At 41.6% G+C, this 17,983-nt stretch overlaps 2 protein-coding genes across 2 annotated transcripts; one reads left to right on the top strand and one right to left on the bottom strand.

Annotated features, from left to right (window-relative positions):
• The first annotated feature begins 5,518 nt into the window (after positions 1–5,518).
• Positions 5,519–7,430, top strand: LOC129177657 (insulin-like growth factor-binding protein 1). The gene is made up of 4 exons (XM_054769011.1): positions 5,519–5,853; positions 5,917–6,035; positions 6,136–6,264; positions 6,340–7,430. The coding sequence occupies exons 1-4, from the start codon at positions 5,523–5,525 to the stop codon at positions 6,463–6,465; spliced, it is 705 nt and encodes a 234-aa protein (XP_054624986.1). The 5' UTR covers positions 5,519–5,522; the 3' UTR covers positions 6,466–7,430.
• Positions 7,431–8,577: 1,147 nt separating this feature from the next.
• Positions 8,578–17,756, bottom strand: LOC129177656 (insulin-like growth factor-binding protein 3). The gene is made up of 4 exons (XM_054769010.1): positions 17,200–17,756; positions 15,297–15,538; positions 12,243–12,362; positions 8,578–10,776 (listed from the first exon to the last, which is right to left on the bottom strand). Exons 1-4 carry the CDS (start codon positions 17,585–17,587, stop codon positions 10,651–10,653), a joined length of 876 nt encoding a protein of 291 aa, XP_054624985.1. The 5' UTR covers positions 17,588–17,756; the 3' UTR covers positions 8,578–10,650.
• Between the last annotated feature and the right edge of the window lie 227 nt (positions 17,757–17,983).

Genomic DNA, 17,983 nt, shown 5'->3' on the forward strand with positions numbered 1-17,983 from the left:
AGTTTTGACCTGAGAATGTTTCTGTGTAGATACCCCCTAAAATTTAAATTCTTTTTGAATTAAAACCAGAGTAAAGTAAATTTTGAAACTTTTTTGCCGGTCATACATGTGTGAAAATAAGTTAACCATAGTTAACATATACAGCGGTGTGGGGAAAAAGTTTTTTTGTTTGTCACACTTATTTTTTGAGATCATCAAACTAATTTAAATATTAGTCAGTGACAACACAACTGAACACAAAATGCAGTTTTTAAATGTAACTTTTTATTATTAAAGGAGGAAAAAAAATCCAAACCTTACATGGCCCTGTGGGAAAAGTGATTTCCGCCCGTTAAAACATAACTTAAGTGAGAATACTTGAGATTTATCAGTCTGGAAAGGTTTTATAGCCATGTCTAAAGCTTTGGGACTCCAGCAAACCACAGTGTGAGCCATTATCCACAAATGGCGAAAACATGGAACAGTGGTGAACCTTCCCACGAGTCGCCGCCCAACCAAAATGACCCCAAGAGCGGAGCGATGACCCATCCAAGAAGTCACAAAAGACCCCACAGCAACATCCAAAGAACTGCAGGCCTCACTTGCCTCAGTTAAGGTCAATGTTCATGACTCCACTATAAGAGAGACACTGGGCAAAAATGGCCTGCGTGGCAGAGTTCCAAGACGAAAACCACTGCTGAACAAAAAGAACATTACAGGTCATCTCAATTTTGCCAGAAAACATCTTGATGATCCCCAAGACCTTTGGGAAAATGCTGCTTCAGGACCTGGAGGACTTGCTGTGTAAATGGAACCATGAATTCTGCTGTCTACCAAAAAATCCTGAAAGAGAATGTCCGGCCATCTGTTCATGACCTCGAGATTAAACCAATTTGGGTTCTGCAGCAGGACAATGATCCAAAACACACCAGCAAGTCCACCTCTGAATGGCTGAAGAAAAACAAAATAAAGTCCTGACCAGAATCCTATTGAGATGTTGTGGCATGACGGTGAAAAGGCGGTTCATGCTCGAAAAACCCTCGAATGTGGCTGAATTACAACAATTCTGCAAAGAGGAGTGGGCCAAAATTACTGTAAGAGACTCATTGCAAGTTATCACAAACGCTTGATTGCAGTTGTTGATGCTAAGCGTGGCCCAACCAGTTATTAGGTTTAGGGGGCAATCCCTTTTTTGTGTGTGTGTGTGTATCAGATTTAGTTGAACTTGTTTTTGTTCTAATATCTGTTGTCAAATGATATTTTAGCAGGATGAGTTTCCCCAGTGGCTGCTGGACGTGATGGTCAACATAGAGGAGGCCAAGACTCATCAGCTGGTGATTGAGTGACATGAGGAGCCTCACCCCTATAAAGACCATGTGCAAACGTCCATTTTCCTTTCTCTTTAATATCTGCCATCATGACTGTGTGCATTAGCCCAATGTCAGTGCTGCATGATGTAAAAATTGGTTCTGTTCTTAACTCGGTCCACATGTATTACGCCTTCTTTTTATGTTCATTTTTCAGTGGCTGTTGATGCACGTTAGGACAACATCAATGCAAACCACGATAGCGCCAGCACTGACTGGTCGTTTTTTGTTACTCCGTGTTTGTGTGTTCTTCTAATAAATGTTATGTTTTGCGTTTTTACTTTATTTGAGAAGAATTATGTGGGCAAAATCTACTAGGAAAGCATTTTTTTGGCAATGAACTTAAAAAAAATAAAATCTATGAAACTATAACAAAGCAAATATTTGATTTTGTTAAAAAGAAAAAAGTAAAAAATTAAAGTAGGTCAGTCATTTGTGATCGGCCTTAAATGAAAAGTCAAGAATAACTACAGTGACCTGGTCAAAATGCACAGCTTAGTCTACATTTATAGGAAAGATGTCAGAGAATATAAATCAAGTTATGTTCAAATTATGTTGAAATTGGGTTCAAATTTTCACCATTGCTTATAAGCCTCAAAACTTATTTAACAAGACTGTAAAAAGCTCAAGATGATAAAAACTTACTGAAACTGCCCGTGCCTAATAGGGACAAATAGCGGACTCATTTGTATTTGTATTTGTATTTGTATTTTATTTATCCCACAGCGGGGAAATTCAAGCAAGATACGCAAGTAAAGAATACAGTGTAAAGAATACATATTGACTACACACACACTTCTAAATTTTTTAAACAAAAAATTTAGAATCGTGCAGTTGTTTTGGTGAAAATCAAAGTATTTACATACTACATATATTGCAATTCAGAAACCACCGTCTGCTATCACGGCACAGGTGGCTTCCAATAATTACATTTAAAAATGTTAAAGCAATTAATTAAATAGTTTAGTTACTGCTGTTAACGTTATATTTGATAGCCCTAAATATAAATACAGTGGAACCTTGGTTAGCATCATTGATTTGTTCCAGGAGTTCTGACTCTAACTGAAACGTACGCTATTCAAATCAAGTTTTCCCATAAAAAATAATGTAAATCGATGAATCCTTTACACATCATTCCTTTTTCGTGGTTAATTGGTTCCAGACCCGACTGCATTAAGTGATTTTCCGTGAAGTAGGATTCAATATTAATAAATGGAATATTTTTGTACTAAGAGCATCGAAAACCTCTTTAGGATTTTTACTTCTTTTTTTTTTTTACCATTATTAGAGCCCTGTAGACATAAAATAATCATTCTTTGTTTACAACACATTGCTCAACTGTAATGCGCAGGCTACAGGATCACTGCAGAGACACAGGATGGCCGCCACTGGCATAGTAAGCTATCGAGCTAACTCGTTAACTTCTCCAATTTACTTATTCTAAACTTTTTCAAAGAGAGTTTCAAACAGAGTGGGGAAGAAGGACAAAGTAAGAAGCCAAAAATTTACCGCTTCCACAAGGAATGGGAGGCGAACTATGACATGTCGGACATACACGGCTGACTACATGCAGTGTGTGTCATGATCCGCACTCTGTTTTTGGTCTGCTGTCCTCTGCTGTGTCTGTGCAGTCCTGCAGACGACTCCTCCCCTGGACTGCGCACCTGCAACTAATCAGCCATTAGATCTTCTTAAGCCATGTCACAGTGATTGTTTCTTGCCAGATTGTTGCCTTGTTTTGCCTGCATAGTGCATGCTTTGTTTGCTCCTACCATTTTTGCTATTATACTTTATGAACTCGTATTCCTTTCTGCCTACTGCGTTCCCTGTAAGAAGTTGAGCTTCCCGGTGACCTTCCGTTTGTTGTGCTTTGTTGTTTCCTTCTCTGTGAGCGCCTTGTATTATAATTAAATATCTTTTCCACCATTTTTGCCTTCTTCTCTGCGCTGGGGTCCACAACACCTAGCACACGTGCCAGCCCTTGTAAAAGTGTAATCTAATCTAATGTCATATAACACTACTGACACCTAGTGACCAGAATACTACATATAACTTTTTTTTTTGGACTAAATAGTCCATAGTCAACCACGACTCAGTTGTCGTTAATTCATTTTCGAAAAAACGTGAGTGAGGGAACGATGTTCAAACTGCAGTGTCGCAAGGGACACTGCAAGTGCCAGCACTTTGATAAAGAAGGTGAGAAACACTACTGAGTTCAAGAAATAACTCATGACAAAACAGGAAGACGCTGTGCATGTGGTTTCTTGCTGCCACATTGTGTCTTTGGGAACAGTCACATATTCAATGAGGGTAAATGTAACCTGAAACTGCCATTTATATTTTTCGTTTGTTATTTTAAGCATTTACACTCAACAAAAATATAACACGTTTGTTTTTGCTCCCATTTTTCATGAGCTGAACTCAAAAATGTAAATTTTTTTCAGTGTGTACACAAAAGACCTGTCGCTCTCAAATATTGGTCACTAATCTGTCTAAGTGAGCATTCGTCATTCATAATCCAGCCACCTTACAGGTGTGCTACATCAAGATGCTGATGGGACCACATGATTATTGCACAGGCGTGCCTTAGGTTGGCCACAATAAAAGGCCATTCCAAAATGTGAAGTTCTGCTCATGAAAAATGGGAGCAAAAACAAGTGTTGCGTTGATATTTTTGTTGAGTGTAGAATTGTTTTATGCACGTAAAACGATAATAGTGAAACTATAAATACGTGTTTTGCGTTACATTCTTGAGCGTCAACCGCTGATGACATCATAGACGGGCGACGTAATTGACTTTTGTTTTTGGTTGCCATTTTGTTAAAAGCTATGCTCCCATGGACGTTTGCGATAAAAAATAGTTGGACTCATGTCGTGTATGAATAACACGACGGCTAACCGGAAAATGTCCGCAAAATTTTCAACAGTAACCGAAAAACATGCTAACTGGGGCAGACGCTAACTGAAGTTACACTGTAATTACTGTCCAATTACAGTAACTTAGAACATTAAAACAGTGACGAACGCAGCACAAGTGTAAACAGCGAACCACTGTAATATGTAAACAGGAAACATTCAGACTTTAATAAGTCACGGCACATGCAGTGATGCTACTGTCTCCTTTTGGAACATCAAAAAAAGAACGAAGACAAAGCAGAACCCCCCGCAGAGTTAATTATGTCATCGCGTCATCTGGAGCAAGATCATGCACGACTGTTGTTTAGATCCCCAAGGTTTTGTGAGATATTAGAGGTTCAACTTTACGGTGCCATGCATCTCAAATGCAGTTTTCTATATTAAAATGTACACAAGCAATCGAAGAGGTTATCTTGTAGTGTTTTGTACACAAGGTCAGCAATGATTCATTGGGTCAGCGGGACCTGCGTAACTCACTCACTGAATTGGCTTGAAGCCTCATCATGCCCTCCACTTTGACAGGTCAAACTATCTGGAGCATCTCACTTGTAATGCTATTTTAGTTTGTTTATTTACGAAGGAAACGTGATGGCAATGGTTTAGTTGATGTGGAACATGCTTTTAAAAAGTTACACTGATGTACGTCATGTGTTTACAGCTTAGAAAAGATAAAGCGAGAGGCCAGGGTTCAAAGCATGAGTGGTGTTTGTGTCCGATTGTGTTTACGTGTGTGTTACTTGCCACAAATACTACACTAAAGGAAGCAAACAATTACTGACGGCTTTCTTCAGACAAACATGTTATGATTCTGCTATGGGGGGGTGGGAGTTATATAATTCTGAAAAAAAGGTCGGCCATGGCCTTGTTTATCTCCATGACGATAAGATGAACCTTCACCAAAGAGACTGAAGAAGCAAATGAGGTTTTGGTGTCAAAACATAACAAAAACACTGAAATGTGACACTAGCGGATAAACATTATTATTATTATGTTCTTAAAGAGACCCCAGCGTCATCAATGAGTCAGTAGCTGCCCCAAACAAGCTTGTTTTGATCTCCAATCGCTTTGTTCCAAAGTCAATATTGACAGAAGACCTGGTGAACCTGCAGCCACGCACGTCAAGCGGGGTCAATCCACTGCTATGTCACAAATATTTTATATCTGTAGGCAGCCTGTCAATCATTAACCCCCTTTGTGGAGGCCAGGCTGATGTATAAATAAGGCAGCACATTGGAGAGACCGGCAGAAAAACTAACAAAGATGTGTGGATTATACAAGAAGATGCTGCTGCTGGCCACCATGGCGGTGGCGAGGTCGTCCCCAGTGGTTGGACCGGAGCCCATCCGCTGCGCCCCGTGCACCCAGGAGAAAATGAATGAGTGTCCCGCTATTCCGGCCGACTGCGGGCAGGTGCTGAGGGAGCCTGGCTGTGGCTGCTGCATGGCGTGCGCCCTGGAGAGAGGGAGCTCCTGCGGCGTGCACACAGCCCACTGTGCTAATGGCCTACGCTGCATGCCCCGGCCCGGGGAAGCTAGGCCTCTGCACGCTTTGACACGCGGCCAGGGGGTCTGCACTGAGGAACTGACCCAAGGTAGTCTCAACATCTTGACCTCAACTAATATGATGAATGATTGAATGATTCTTGTCTGTTCAGAGGACACTGAAGGGGTCCCAGACCACAGCTCCCTGCAGTACCTCCTAGGAGACACTGCAGAGCCCCAGGAGAGCTTCAAGGCCAAAGTGAACGCCATTCGGAACAAGCTGGTGCAGCAGGTGAGACAAAAAACCTGTAGAAATGTAATTTTACCGTCCTTCCACGAGAGGGAGCACAGAAATCTGTTTTGGATTATCCTCACTTGCCACCTCTGCACAGGGTCCGTGCCACATTGAGCTGCACGCAGCTCTGGAGGTGATAGCCAGCTCCCAGCAGAACCTCGGAGAGACATTCACCACCTTCTACCTCCCAAACTGTGACAAGCACGGCTTCTACAAGGCCAAGCAGGTCAGGCCCTCATCAAGAACATTCCAGTGCGGTCCATCTGCCCATCACTAACGTCCTCTGTTTCTCCATCCTCAGTGTGAGTCATCTCTAGTTGGACCGCCCACTCGCTGCTGGTGCGTCTCCTCCTGGAACGGAAAGGTCATCCCAAGAGCGAGTGAGCTCCCTGATGACACCGAGTGCCACCAGGAAGTCACTTACTAACACTTGCTACCGAGGAGTTGTAAATTATTTTATGTACCAAGATTTATTTATTCATTACTTGTATATTCTAAACAGCATTTTTTATTTTTTTTAAGCTTTCCTGTGTTTTTTCCCCTCAATTGTAAATAGGGCAGCACTGTATACATTTGTATTCCTGACTAAATAACTCCATTCCTCAAAAACCACAGCTCCACAGCCCTGCCAAGCCCATTTCAGGTTTTTTTTTCTTTCTTTCAAATCTGGAGCTTGGCGGTGCACGCCACAACCAAACAACACAGCCGCTCATTCATGCAACATGTTGACATTGTCTGAATGCATCTTCATTTCCTCAATGGGGGATACTTTGAGGGCCGCAAGTATGCGCACGTCGGCCAAACGCAAACAAATCAGGGCTCATCCAAGCTGCCTGCCAGCTTCTTCTAACATGGCCTCTTTTTACATTTGTCTACCTCAGATCACCTCTGCTTTTTTTTTTAACCTTTTCCAACATTCTAATATTTATTGTCATTCACTCTTGTGTATTTGCTTTTGTTGTTGATAGCCGAGCCAGCTGCTGGATTATATTGTTTAAATGTATAATATACGATACTGTGCAAACATTTTGGGCCATCGTTGTTGTTTTCCCACAATAAGCTTGATTAGAATCCAATCAGAAAACACAACAGACAGAAGAAAAGGATTGAACTGTCCCATACAGTTATTGCATGTTGTAGTATGCAGTAAAATGTACACTACTTCCAAGTTACGGATGCAAGTTAGGGATAGTCAGCTGAAACCATCTAACAAGGAGCTGAACAGGTGACATTCCCTCATTTTTCCCTCATTGATTGTATGGTTCCATTGTGGATTCCTGTATATGTTTTGTTTTTGCTTTTTGCCAGGGCCTCTTGCGAGGTCATTGTAAATGAGAAACTCTTCTCAATTGATCTTACCTGGTAAAATAAAGGTGAAATTTAAAAAAAAAAGGATCCTCGTTAAGGTAGCAGCTAACTTCAGGTGAGAGGAGGGGTACACCTTGGGCTGGTCGCCAGCCAATCGTAGGGCACATATAGACAAACAACCATTCACACAGTCATTCATACCTATGGACAATTTAGAGATACCAATTAACCTAACATGCATGTTTTTGGAGTCTGGGAGGAAAAAAACCTGAAAAAAAGCCCCACACACAAGGAGAACATGCAAACTCCACGCAGAGATGTCCACCGGAGATTATTAAAAAGTTCAGAGAAGGTCAAATTAAACTAATTTGTAAAGATGAGGTTCATCCTCAAATTTTACCCAAAAGCCAAACATCCCTAACTTTTTGTGAGTAGTGTGTGTTAGAAGCGTTCTCAGTACTACAACAGATTATTAAAAAATAATCAGAATTAATGCACAAAACAAATTGTAAAATTGCCTCTCTGACATTTCTAAAAAAAAAAAAAAAGTGCTGTTTTACTAAATAAAATTATAACTATTTAAATTATGAAAAGCTACTGATGACCTAAAACAGGGTGTCCAAAGTCTGGCCCGAGGGCCATTTGCTGGCACCAGCTCATGTTTTATTGGCCTGAGACATTCTAAAAATAAAATAAAAAACAAGAGCAATAGGGCCATACTGGAAAGAAATAAAAGGTTACCTTACTTCAATGTTACAAGTTATCAGGAAATACATTTAACATGTTTAGTAAAAAAAAAAAAAAAAAACATTTAGGTAAAATGTCAAATCTTTCTCTTGGGTGAAAAAGTTTGGACACTAAACGGCCATCCCCTACCCCCGGCCAAAACCTTTTGCACAGTATTGTTGCTCTTCTGCAACTATGCATTCTGTTAAAGAATAAATAATCATATATGATTGTGTCACTTTCATACCCTGTGAATTAGTGAACATATGAAATTACAAAACATGCCTCAGTGCATTATTTTATAGTGCCTTTATTCAGTAAAAAATACTTTGAGACTTGCATTGTGCTGTCCATGCAATCTACTTATTGACTTTAAGCAGGACTTTTTCATCTTAAAGGTGCGCACTGTCATGGTTAGGTACTGCAATGGGGGCGCTAGCATTCTAACGTACTATATCCCACACTCTTCCTGCTCAGCCGTGACTGCCAATTGTTTATAGCTTCTCTGAGACTGCGTGGACGTGTATGTGCATGCACACTTACAGGCATGTGCCTGTGCACGAGCTGTGAGCGATTGACAGCCATGAATGCCACTCCCCAAATCTCCTTCAGTTTAACTCGTAATTGTAAAGAATGTAGACATTTTTTGTCCAATTTATCTTATATTTTTTGTGTGAAAAAAATGTATGTTAGAGTCAAATAGGGATAGCACCGTTAAGACCTTAAAGGGATAGTTCTGATTTGTTGACATGAAGTTGTATGACATCCCCATCAGCAGTGTAGTGCATCAACAACGACTTACTCCCCACTTTGACCCATGAGCGGAGTTCTGGTCAGATTTCGGTGAGAAGGAACATGGTTCCGGTTAGTTCCTGGGGCTACTTAAGTAAAGAGTTTGGCTTCTCAAAACAATATGCTTTTGAAAGAGTAAAAACATTTGCATGACAAAAATGCCTCCTTGAAAAAATCAGACCTCGCAAATCGCTGATGGGCACTATCGGCTGTCCCTTGTCGTCTATGTGGTGAAGATGCATCCACAGCGAGCGTCGCAGCCCTCTTGTTCCACAGCGGATGAAGATATGAGGGTCGCAGCCATCTTTATTCACACCCCATTGTTTGAGAAGCCAAAGTCTTTACTAAAAAACCCCAATAACTAACTGGAACTACGTTTCTCATCACTGAAATCCGACCAGAACTGGGCTCACGGGATCAAGTGGGAGTAAGTCACTGCTGATGGACTAAACTGTTGATGGAAACGACATTCAACTTCATGTCAAAAAATCCAAACTATTCCAAAACATCAACATATACTGTTCATAAATTCAAACCTGCAACGTTAAATTACTATGATCATAAAACGCAAAGCTTTTTTAAACCTGGAATTTGATCCCCAAGATAGCATTTTTCTTTGATGGTGACCCCAAAAAAGTAGACCCATGGCCCATTTGGCATCCACAGTTTGGGAAACCACGACGGACACACTTAAGAATAACAGTATTGTTTCATTATTTTATAGTGCCTTTATTAAGTAAAAATAGACTTTTGAGGCTTGCTTTGTGCTGTACAGTACAGTACAGGCCAAAAGTTTGCACACACCTTCTCATTCGATGCCTTTTTTTTATTTTCATGGCTACATTCTCACTGAAGGCATCAAAACTATGAATGAACACACGTGGAATTATGTACTTAACAAAAAAGTGTGAAATAACTCCACATATGTCTTATATTTTAGATTCCTCAAAGTAACTCAAAGTAGCTTTTGTGATAGCGCTGCAAACCCTCGGTGTTCTCTCAATGAGCTTCATGAGGTAGTCACCTGAAATGGTTTTCACTTCCACAGGTGTGCCTTGTCAGGGTTACTTGGTGGAATTTAATGGGGTTGGGACTGTGGGGTTGTGTTGTGTGTGTCCAAACTTTTGGCCTGTACTGTACATGCAAAGTACTTATTGACAAAGCAGGGCTTCCCAGACTTTTTCAGCTTAAAACACTAAGAATTTGCCAAAACATCGACATACGCTGTACATAAACTAATAATAGAGTACACTTGAGACATTCAATCACTACAAACATGAATCCCATAGCTGTTGAAGACTAAAATGGCCTTTTTCTTCAATGGTGACCCAGAAAATTTGACTTGCAAGCCATTTTAGGTCCTGAGCCACAGTTTGGGGACCTCCGACTTAAATATTGTTTCACAAGAAATGGCCCTGCTGACCGATGATGATGTATTTCATGTTTGAGCTGCACAGGTCCACTCCCCTGAGGAGCATGCACTGCAGGAAGCAAACCTGGAAAGGAAAAACAAAGTAATGCCTAACACTGAAAGAATGAATGTTCATAGTAATAATGTGCATCTCATCAGCTCTCAGCTTTGGAGATAAATTACTCCAGGTGAGTCTTTGTCAAAAAAGTTTGTGAAGAATTCATCTTCTTCCCAAAAAAAAAAGAGGTTCCGCAGATAGAAATAGCAAACATCCATATATCGGCTGAACCATCTTGACCTCTCTTCCAATATCCTCAGTGTCTGTGGTTGTTTACAGATCTTTCTCGCTGGCAAACAACCCCGCCTGTCTGGCTCCTATTGGCTCTCCGAGTGGTAGTACCGGGCGACTCCTCGTTCCTTCCCATCGAAACCTGGCAAAGGCTGCCCGTATTTGTCCACACACCAACAGAAGCCTCGCTTTCTGCCCTTGGATGGCCGGCACTGGAATTGAAGAGGAGGGACAAAAAAGGTGGACCAAATGTGCAGAAAGTTGAATGTGCAGCATTATGGCTACCAGGCCACTTTAGTCAATGAAGGAGAACAGCGATAGTTAAGAGGCATTAATAGGCAGATTGTGCAGAGTGGACGCAGCCTTGGCCGTGCGGTGGTATTTTCAGCTACTTTTATGGTCTACCTCCTGTTACGCACACATACAGTATAGAGGCCTTAAAGGTAAACAGAAACCTGCTCAAATATTTGCTTAGGGACGTTCGTGAACAACTGAGAACCAAGATCTATTTTCAGGAGCTGGTGGCAGCACGAATCATCTGTTGCTGATTATACCCCACAGCTCCAAATTATGGGTACTACAAATGACTTACAGAGGCTGTGTGGAGCTACCCGAGGGCTGTTATTTTACTGCCAATTTTACTAAAGGTCAACCTCCGCTCTAGTAAAACATGCAGCCATTCGTTTCAAGCGAGAAGGGAGCTGCTGCTGCCGATCAGCATCCCGTATAATCCTCTTTTGCAACACACGCATCGCAACAAGAAGTGTTTTGCAAGAGCTTGGAGCAAGAAAAATGCAACTCACCAAGGAGACATTTAATGCTATTAAGAGATCGCTTGGCTCCACATGTGCAAATTAGACTGGCCCACATGAAAAGTCAGCCACTCCTTGAAGCGCCCTGAGGGCTGCAGAACAGTACTCTGCGTCCACTCTACATAAACAAAGACAATGAGGCTGGCGTTTGTGTGGCTGCTTATGAGATGATTGCGGGTCAAGGGAGAACATGTCCATTAAGCAGGAGGCAGTGCTATGTAATAAGAAAAGCGATGCAGTGCAGCGCAGTGGCGCCTTAAGTGCCTCCATATGAACGCGTCAGAACCGCTCATTTATTACAGAGGGACGCAGGAGGGGAGGGAAGGGGGGTGAGATGGCTGCCACTCTATTTCTGGGCCCTCGCTTCTCAAAAGTCCAGCAATTATGGGGTGAGTACGTCGGGTGCCGGTGGCCACCTTGACGTCTGTCTCGCTGGAAAAGGTTCCCCGGCGTCGTCCCGAGCCAGGCAGCGCCACTGAGGGTTTGGGCCCTGTGGTTCAGTGTCTGCAGTGCCAGTGTGGCTAGGGGTCTACCTCACTTGGTGTGGTGGTGCACTGATGAGGCTCTAATAACTACCAATGAACACAGGAGGACAGATTCACGTCTATAATTGGTGCTGCAGGAGGCCCGCAGCTTGAGTCACTGCACTCTGAATCTTTATTCATGTAGCGTGCACGAGGCAGGACACTGATGCTTTCTTTTGAAAATACTACATCTCAGGGGCTGTTTTTAGATGGATGCAGATAAGACCTAACAGGAGAAGTAGTGATAGCGTTTCTTTGCAAGTACATGAGTGTTTTTAATCTTTTTTTGCAACTCCATGTGCCAATACGTCTTTCTTCTCTGAATGTACTTATGCTTCCCACCTGTTTTTTCTTATAGAAGCCTTTCTTGTCGCAGTTTGGTATGCGGAAACCTCGGGGATTGAGAGTTTCTGTAATCTTGAGGCTGCTGAGAATGGTCTCGATCTCTCGTCGACAGGGACCCTGCACATGATGGAGAAACAGATCAGCGCTTACTGTACCGCCGCTCAATATGCAGAGCAAAGCAATCTGCAAACACCCAAAATGCATGTTAACAACTACCCTAATGTAAACACTGGGTAACAACAAAACAAATGTAAATCTGTACACCTCTAATATACTCCTACTAGTATATTTAGATAACATGTAATGGTCTGTGCACCTCTAATGCACTATATTTAGACAATATTTAATGGTCTGTATATGTCCAGACCTATTAAATGGTCTATGCACCGAGTGTACGGTACATTTAGACAACATTTTACAGTCTGTGCATCAAAAGACCATGTTTAATGCACTATACGTTGTAGTATATTTAGTAGGGCTGTCAAATAATTACAAATTTTAATCAGATTAATCACAGTTTTCAAATTAATTAATGATGATTAATCACCATTTGGAACTACGTCTGAAATATGCCCATTTTTACTGTATTTTATTGAAAGAAAGATAAATGGCAGGGCAGGATTATGTATATTTGTTTGTATTAAAAGCTAAAAATTAACTGAAAATGTAAATCAAGCTAAAAGATCACCTATCTGCCTAACACTAGTTTCTTTAATAGTAGCAGAACATTTGAATCACACTTTAACCGTGTTGTTATGAGAAATGAGACGTTGCGTTCAAAGACACCACGTCATTTAAGTTGTATTCACAATTTTTTGGGGATTTCCGAGCATACTTAAATGCAGCAAATTGTACTTCCACATTAAGAGTTACAATGTCTTTGATAAGAATATCCACCTATTGCGTTTTTTTGTCTTTTGTGTTTATTTAGACCACACATATACTCATAATAGAGATGTTGTTGTGATGTTTGGAGTAGGGTTGCAGCTATCGAATATTTTAGCAATCGAGTATTCTACTGAAATTTTTAATCGAGTAATTGGAAAAAAAATATTTTTGATTGGTTCAAGAGCAATTATAAAAATACACAAGAGAAAATTTCACACATTTCACTAAATAATGAACGACCAATTGGTTTAATTTTTTAGATAATCAACCGTTTTATTTCTAAAATTCACAAACTGTATTTTCTTGGGTCTGATGCACTACATGATGGAGATTTTGTAGATGACTCTATCCATCCCAGACTGTAACGATTTACGTGGAAAAGGAGAGAAATATTCATTGCTTTTCTTAGACATTACTAAGACTAAATGACATATTACATGATGTTGATGGCTGTGCATTTACAGTACAAATCCTAAACTTAGACAGGCAGAAGACACCTTCTGTTATGGAACACATTAGTCTCAACTAAGTGAGTGAGACACGCACTTCCTGTCGAAAAAAATCCTTGATTATTTTTTGGAATTGAGTTACTTGAATTATTCGAGGAATCGTTGCACCCCTATTTTAGAGTGTCCGTGAATGCATCCTGCGGTCGTCTAGTGACAATGAGGAAGTGTCGTTCCGATGACGAAGAGACAAGAGCAGTGGCCATTGCTCTAAGACTGCAAAGGAAGCTCAGCTTTCCCTAAAATGTCCCCCCAAAAAGTGGTAAAATATGTACTGCATTGACTAAATATACACTAGAATACCTTCATCTTTTGTTCAGAATCAGCTACTTATCACAGGTAACTGACACGACTTCCTTCTCATTCATCCCCGCAATGCCATGGCGCTTTTACACAGTCGGACGCTGAGCATCTACTGACTTTGACGAGGAAGCGTAGAGTGGCGAAACTGGACGGTCATTGGATAAATGCTGGGCTTTGTCCCGCCCATCGGACGCTCAGCATCTCTGGGGGTCTGTGGGGAGGTGGGCTGGCCCGGACGCTCGGCTTCTGCATGATGATTGGATGATCTGTCTGAGGCGGAATCCCTTTTTGATTGACAGTGAAATCAGCGATCTTAAAGTATAAACCATTTTCCAAGTTTTTCATTCTGTTGTTCTGACCTGATCCAGAGAATTTATCGATCCCCTTTCTTAAAAACAGCTAGCGTTGCGTTTGACGACTCTCTTCTGTCACACTGCGGTTTCTTTCGCCATCGAGCAGCGGCAGCTGCGGAGCTCCCACTCGTCCCCGTCGTCACGATCACTTACACAAGTACTCACAAAGTTGCTAGCAAGCTGCAAATCATGGCAGATACTAGAATGTACATATAAATAAATAACGTGTTTATGCTGTAGCCCGGAAAAAAATTAGCTTCCCTTCCTTGTATGACCGGCAGCCGCCATTGGACTAGAGATTTTTAATCATTTGACAGCCCTAATATTTACACAATATTAATGATTCCAATTCAATTGAATGACATCCGTTTCATATCTGATCTTCAACCACATATGGAAAAATCCAAATTGTACCGCTTGGAAGCATTTGATGTTATATAACCCTGAATGTGTTCTGTGATTGACTTGTGAACAGTCCAGGGTGTAGTCCACCTTTCGCCTGAAGGCACCGGGACAGGCTCTAGCTCCCCGCAACCCTGAACAGGATAAGCGGAACAGGACATTGATGGATGAATGGTTGGATGTGGGATTGGGGGAAGCTTAAAGGCTGAGCCAAAAAGCCTTGTCCAAAAGTCCAAACACTCTGTTCGCTAATCAAAGCATCCATGTAGCCAAAGCCCAGTACTAGTAGTGGCCAAAGAAGGGCTGAAAATAGTAGCAGGGCTTCCCAACCACCACTCACACCGGCCAATCCATCATCCGTTGGCTCTTGGTGCAGCCGGCACGCGGACGCCTTGTGGCCAAACAACCGCCTGACCCGGGTCAACCGCAGAGCCACGGTCCCCGCTCACTGCTGCCGTGCCATTCTATTGGTCATGAGGCCTGCCAACCTTCAGCAACGGTTCCCCCCAAAACATTTCATCACCCGCAGGAAGAGAAAAACACCAAAGCACAGAGAGAGGAAAAACATTCCAACTGCAAATATTGGTTGTGGTACTTACATACTCAGGCTCCGGTTTGATCTCCAGGGAGAAGTTCTGTTGGTCTGTCATGACTGGTCCTGGAACCTCCATTTTAAAGCTTCTTGTTCTCTTCTGCTGCTCCCGCCGGAGGATTTCAGCCTTGGCAGAAGGGATGAAGGGGTGAAGCGGAGGTCTCACGGGTCCCACAGGCCTGTGGATGCTGCGGTGGGTCTTCTGGAGGCCAGTGGAGTTATGCTCCTCATCCTGAGTCTCAATCATCTCTGTCCAGAACATGTGGACAGAATCATTGTCATTGTGCATCATTTTGAGGCAAATGACTGCTATACATGTACAAATACATACAAATGGCGTACTATATTTAGAGTGTATGTCATGTAATTTAGGTCATATTTAATGGTCTGGGCTGCACGGTGGCCGAGTGGTTTGCATGTTAGCCTCACAGTCTGGAGAACCTTAACCCCGACCCTAATAAGGACAAGCGATAGAGAAAATGGATGGATGACTTTCACAGTGTGTGCGCCTCTAACGTACTCTATTTAGCTCATATTTAATATTCTATGCACCTCTATTGTACTACATTTAGACCACATTGAATGGTTTGTACACTTATATTCTTATCTTCTATCTTATTTTATATTTAAGGGTATGTGCATCTCTAATGTATTGGGTTTAGGTATACTTTATGGTCTATGCACTTTTACACCATAATAAATGGTCTGTGCATCACCAGCTCATATGTAATGGCACGTGCACTTCCAATTTAATACATTTAGATCATATTTATTGATCTGTGCACCTCTAATGTACTACATTTTTATCATATTTATTGATCCGTGGAACTCTAATGTAATACATTTAGACCACATTGAATGGTTTGTACACCTTAATACTGTATTTAAGGGTCTGAGCATCTCTAATGTGTTGTATTTAGATTATATTTAATGGTCTATGTACTTTTACACCTTAATGAATGGTCTTTGCATCTCCAGGTCATATGGTTTGTACAACCCTACTGTACTTCATTTACATCATATTTATTGATCTGTGCAATTCTAATGTACTACATTTAGACCACGTTGAATGATTTGTACACCTTAATACCATATTTAAGGGTCTGTGCATTGTTAATGTTCTGTATTTAAATAATATTTAATGGTCTGTGTACTTCTAATGTACTGCATTTAGACTATATTTATTTTTACTGTTAATGTACTACATGTAGACTATATTGAATGGTCTGTACGCCACTAGCCCATATTTAACGGTCCGTGCACCTTCAATGTACTACATTTACACCATATTTATTAGTCCATGCACCATTAATGTATACGTAGATCATATTGAATGGTCTGTACACCATATTTAATGATCTGTGCACATCCAATGTTCTACATTTAGATCATACAGTATTTACTGATCCGTGTCCCATTAATGTAGTATATGTACACCATTTTGAATGTACACAGCTAGACCATATTTAATGTTCTGTGCACCTCTAATGTACTACATTTTGATCATATTTATTGATCCGTGCACCATTACTGTAGTATATGTAGACCATATTTAACGGTCTGTGCACCTCTAATGAACTACATTTTGATCATATTTATTGATCCGTGCACCATTACTGTAGTATATGTAGACCATATTTAACGGTCTGTGCAACTCTGATGTAATTTTATACAAATTAATGCAAATTGTAAATGTAAATTAAAATATATGTAAATTTCTATTTTTGAAGACCCTCCTACCCCCAACACTCAATTACAAACTAATAACAAATTATTTTGACTAACTAAAATTAAAAAGGTCCACTATGCCATTAAGACAACTCTGTGCTCATTTGTATGCAGTTGTAATGCCCTCAATGTACTCCATGCACTATGTGGATCAGGCATGCAAAATCAAGGTGCACGCATACCTGGGAGTTCATTGACAGGAGCTGATGGTCTCTGAGTGATTCTTTTACTTATCGTCGTCGTTGTTGTGGCATTTGCACAAATCCCTCGCCCCTCCAGCAAAGCCTGCAGAGGTCTCGTCTCCCCGGGCTGATGCTGGCATGAGAGCCCGGAGCCACATCTGCCGGTGTACACGCCGCACGGCTGGCCGAAGCTGAGCGCGCAAGTCAGGCAGCAGCCGCAGCCCGGCTCGCGGACCTTCTCCGCGCAGTCCTTGGGCAGAGGTTTGCACGACAGGCGCGCTCCATCATCGCAAGGCTCGCACCTGATCACCGGACCGAGCGCACCTGACCTCCGGCTGAAAGACGCCAGGACAAAAGTCATGCAAAGTGCACGGAAGCACGAATCCATGATAATAGCGTGTAGGGGGAATAATCCTCAATATGATGACTTCTTCTTCTTTTCTCATTCACGTAAAGCCAACGAACAAAACATCTCAATATATAGACCCTGGTGACTGTAGTCACTCCCCCCGCGGAACTTGTGGTCCACCAGGGGTGGATTGGCCATCGGGAGTACCGGGAGTTTTTAAATGTGGGCCGAAAATTAGGCTGATGGCCGGCCGTTTATCTATTAATTTATCTATTACTGCGCCTTGCAGTGTTATGCTAAATTAAATGGAATTTCGACCGCCCAAGCGCTAGGACCAGGCGGAACATGGCCGCTCAAGTTTTAAAAGTCTGTTTCCCTTTGGCCGCCTACAAGCTCATAGATTGGCTCTGCTGCTTTTTGCTAACGTGTGATTGG

This window comes from Dunckerocampus dactyliophorus, chromosome 2 (assembly GCF_027744805.1).
Source record: "Dunckerocampus dactyliophorus isolate RoL2022-P2 chromosome 2, RoL_Ddac_1.1, whole genome shotgun sequence".
NCBI lineage: Eukaryota > Metazoa > Chordata > Actinopteri > Syngnathiformes > Syngnathidae > Dunckerocampus > Dunckerocampus dactyliophorus.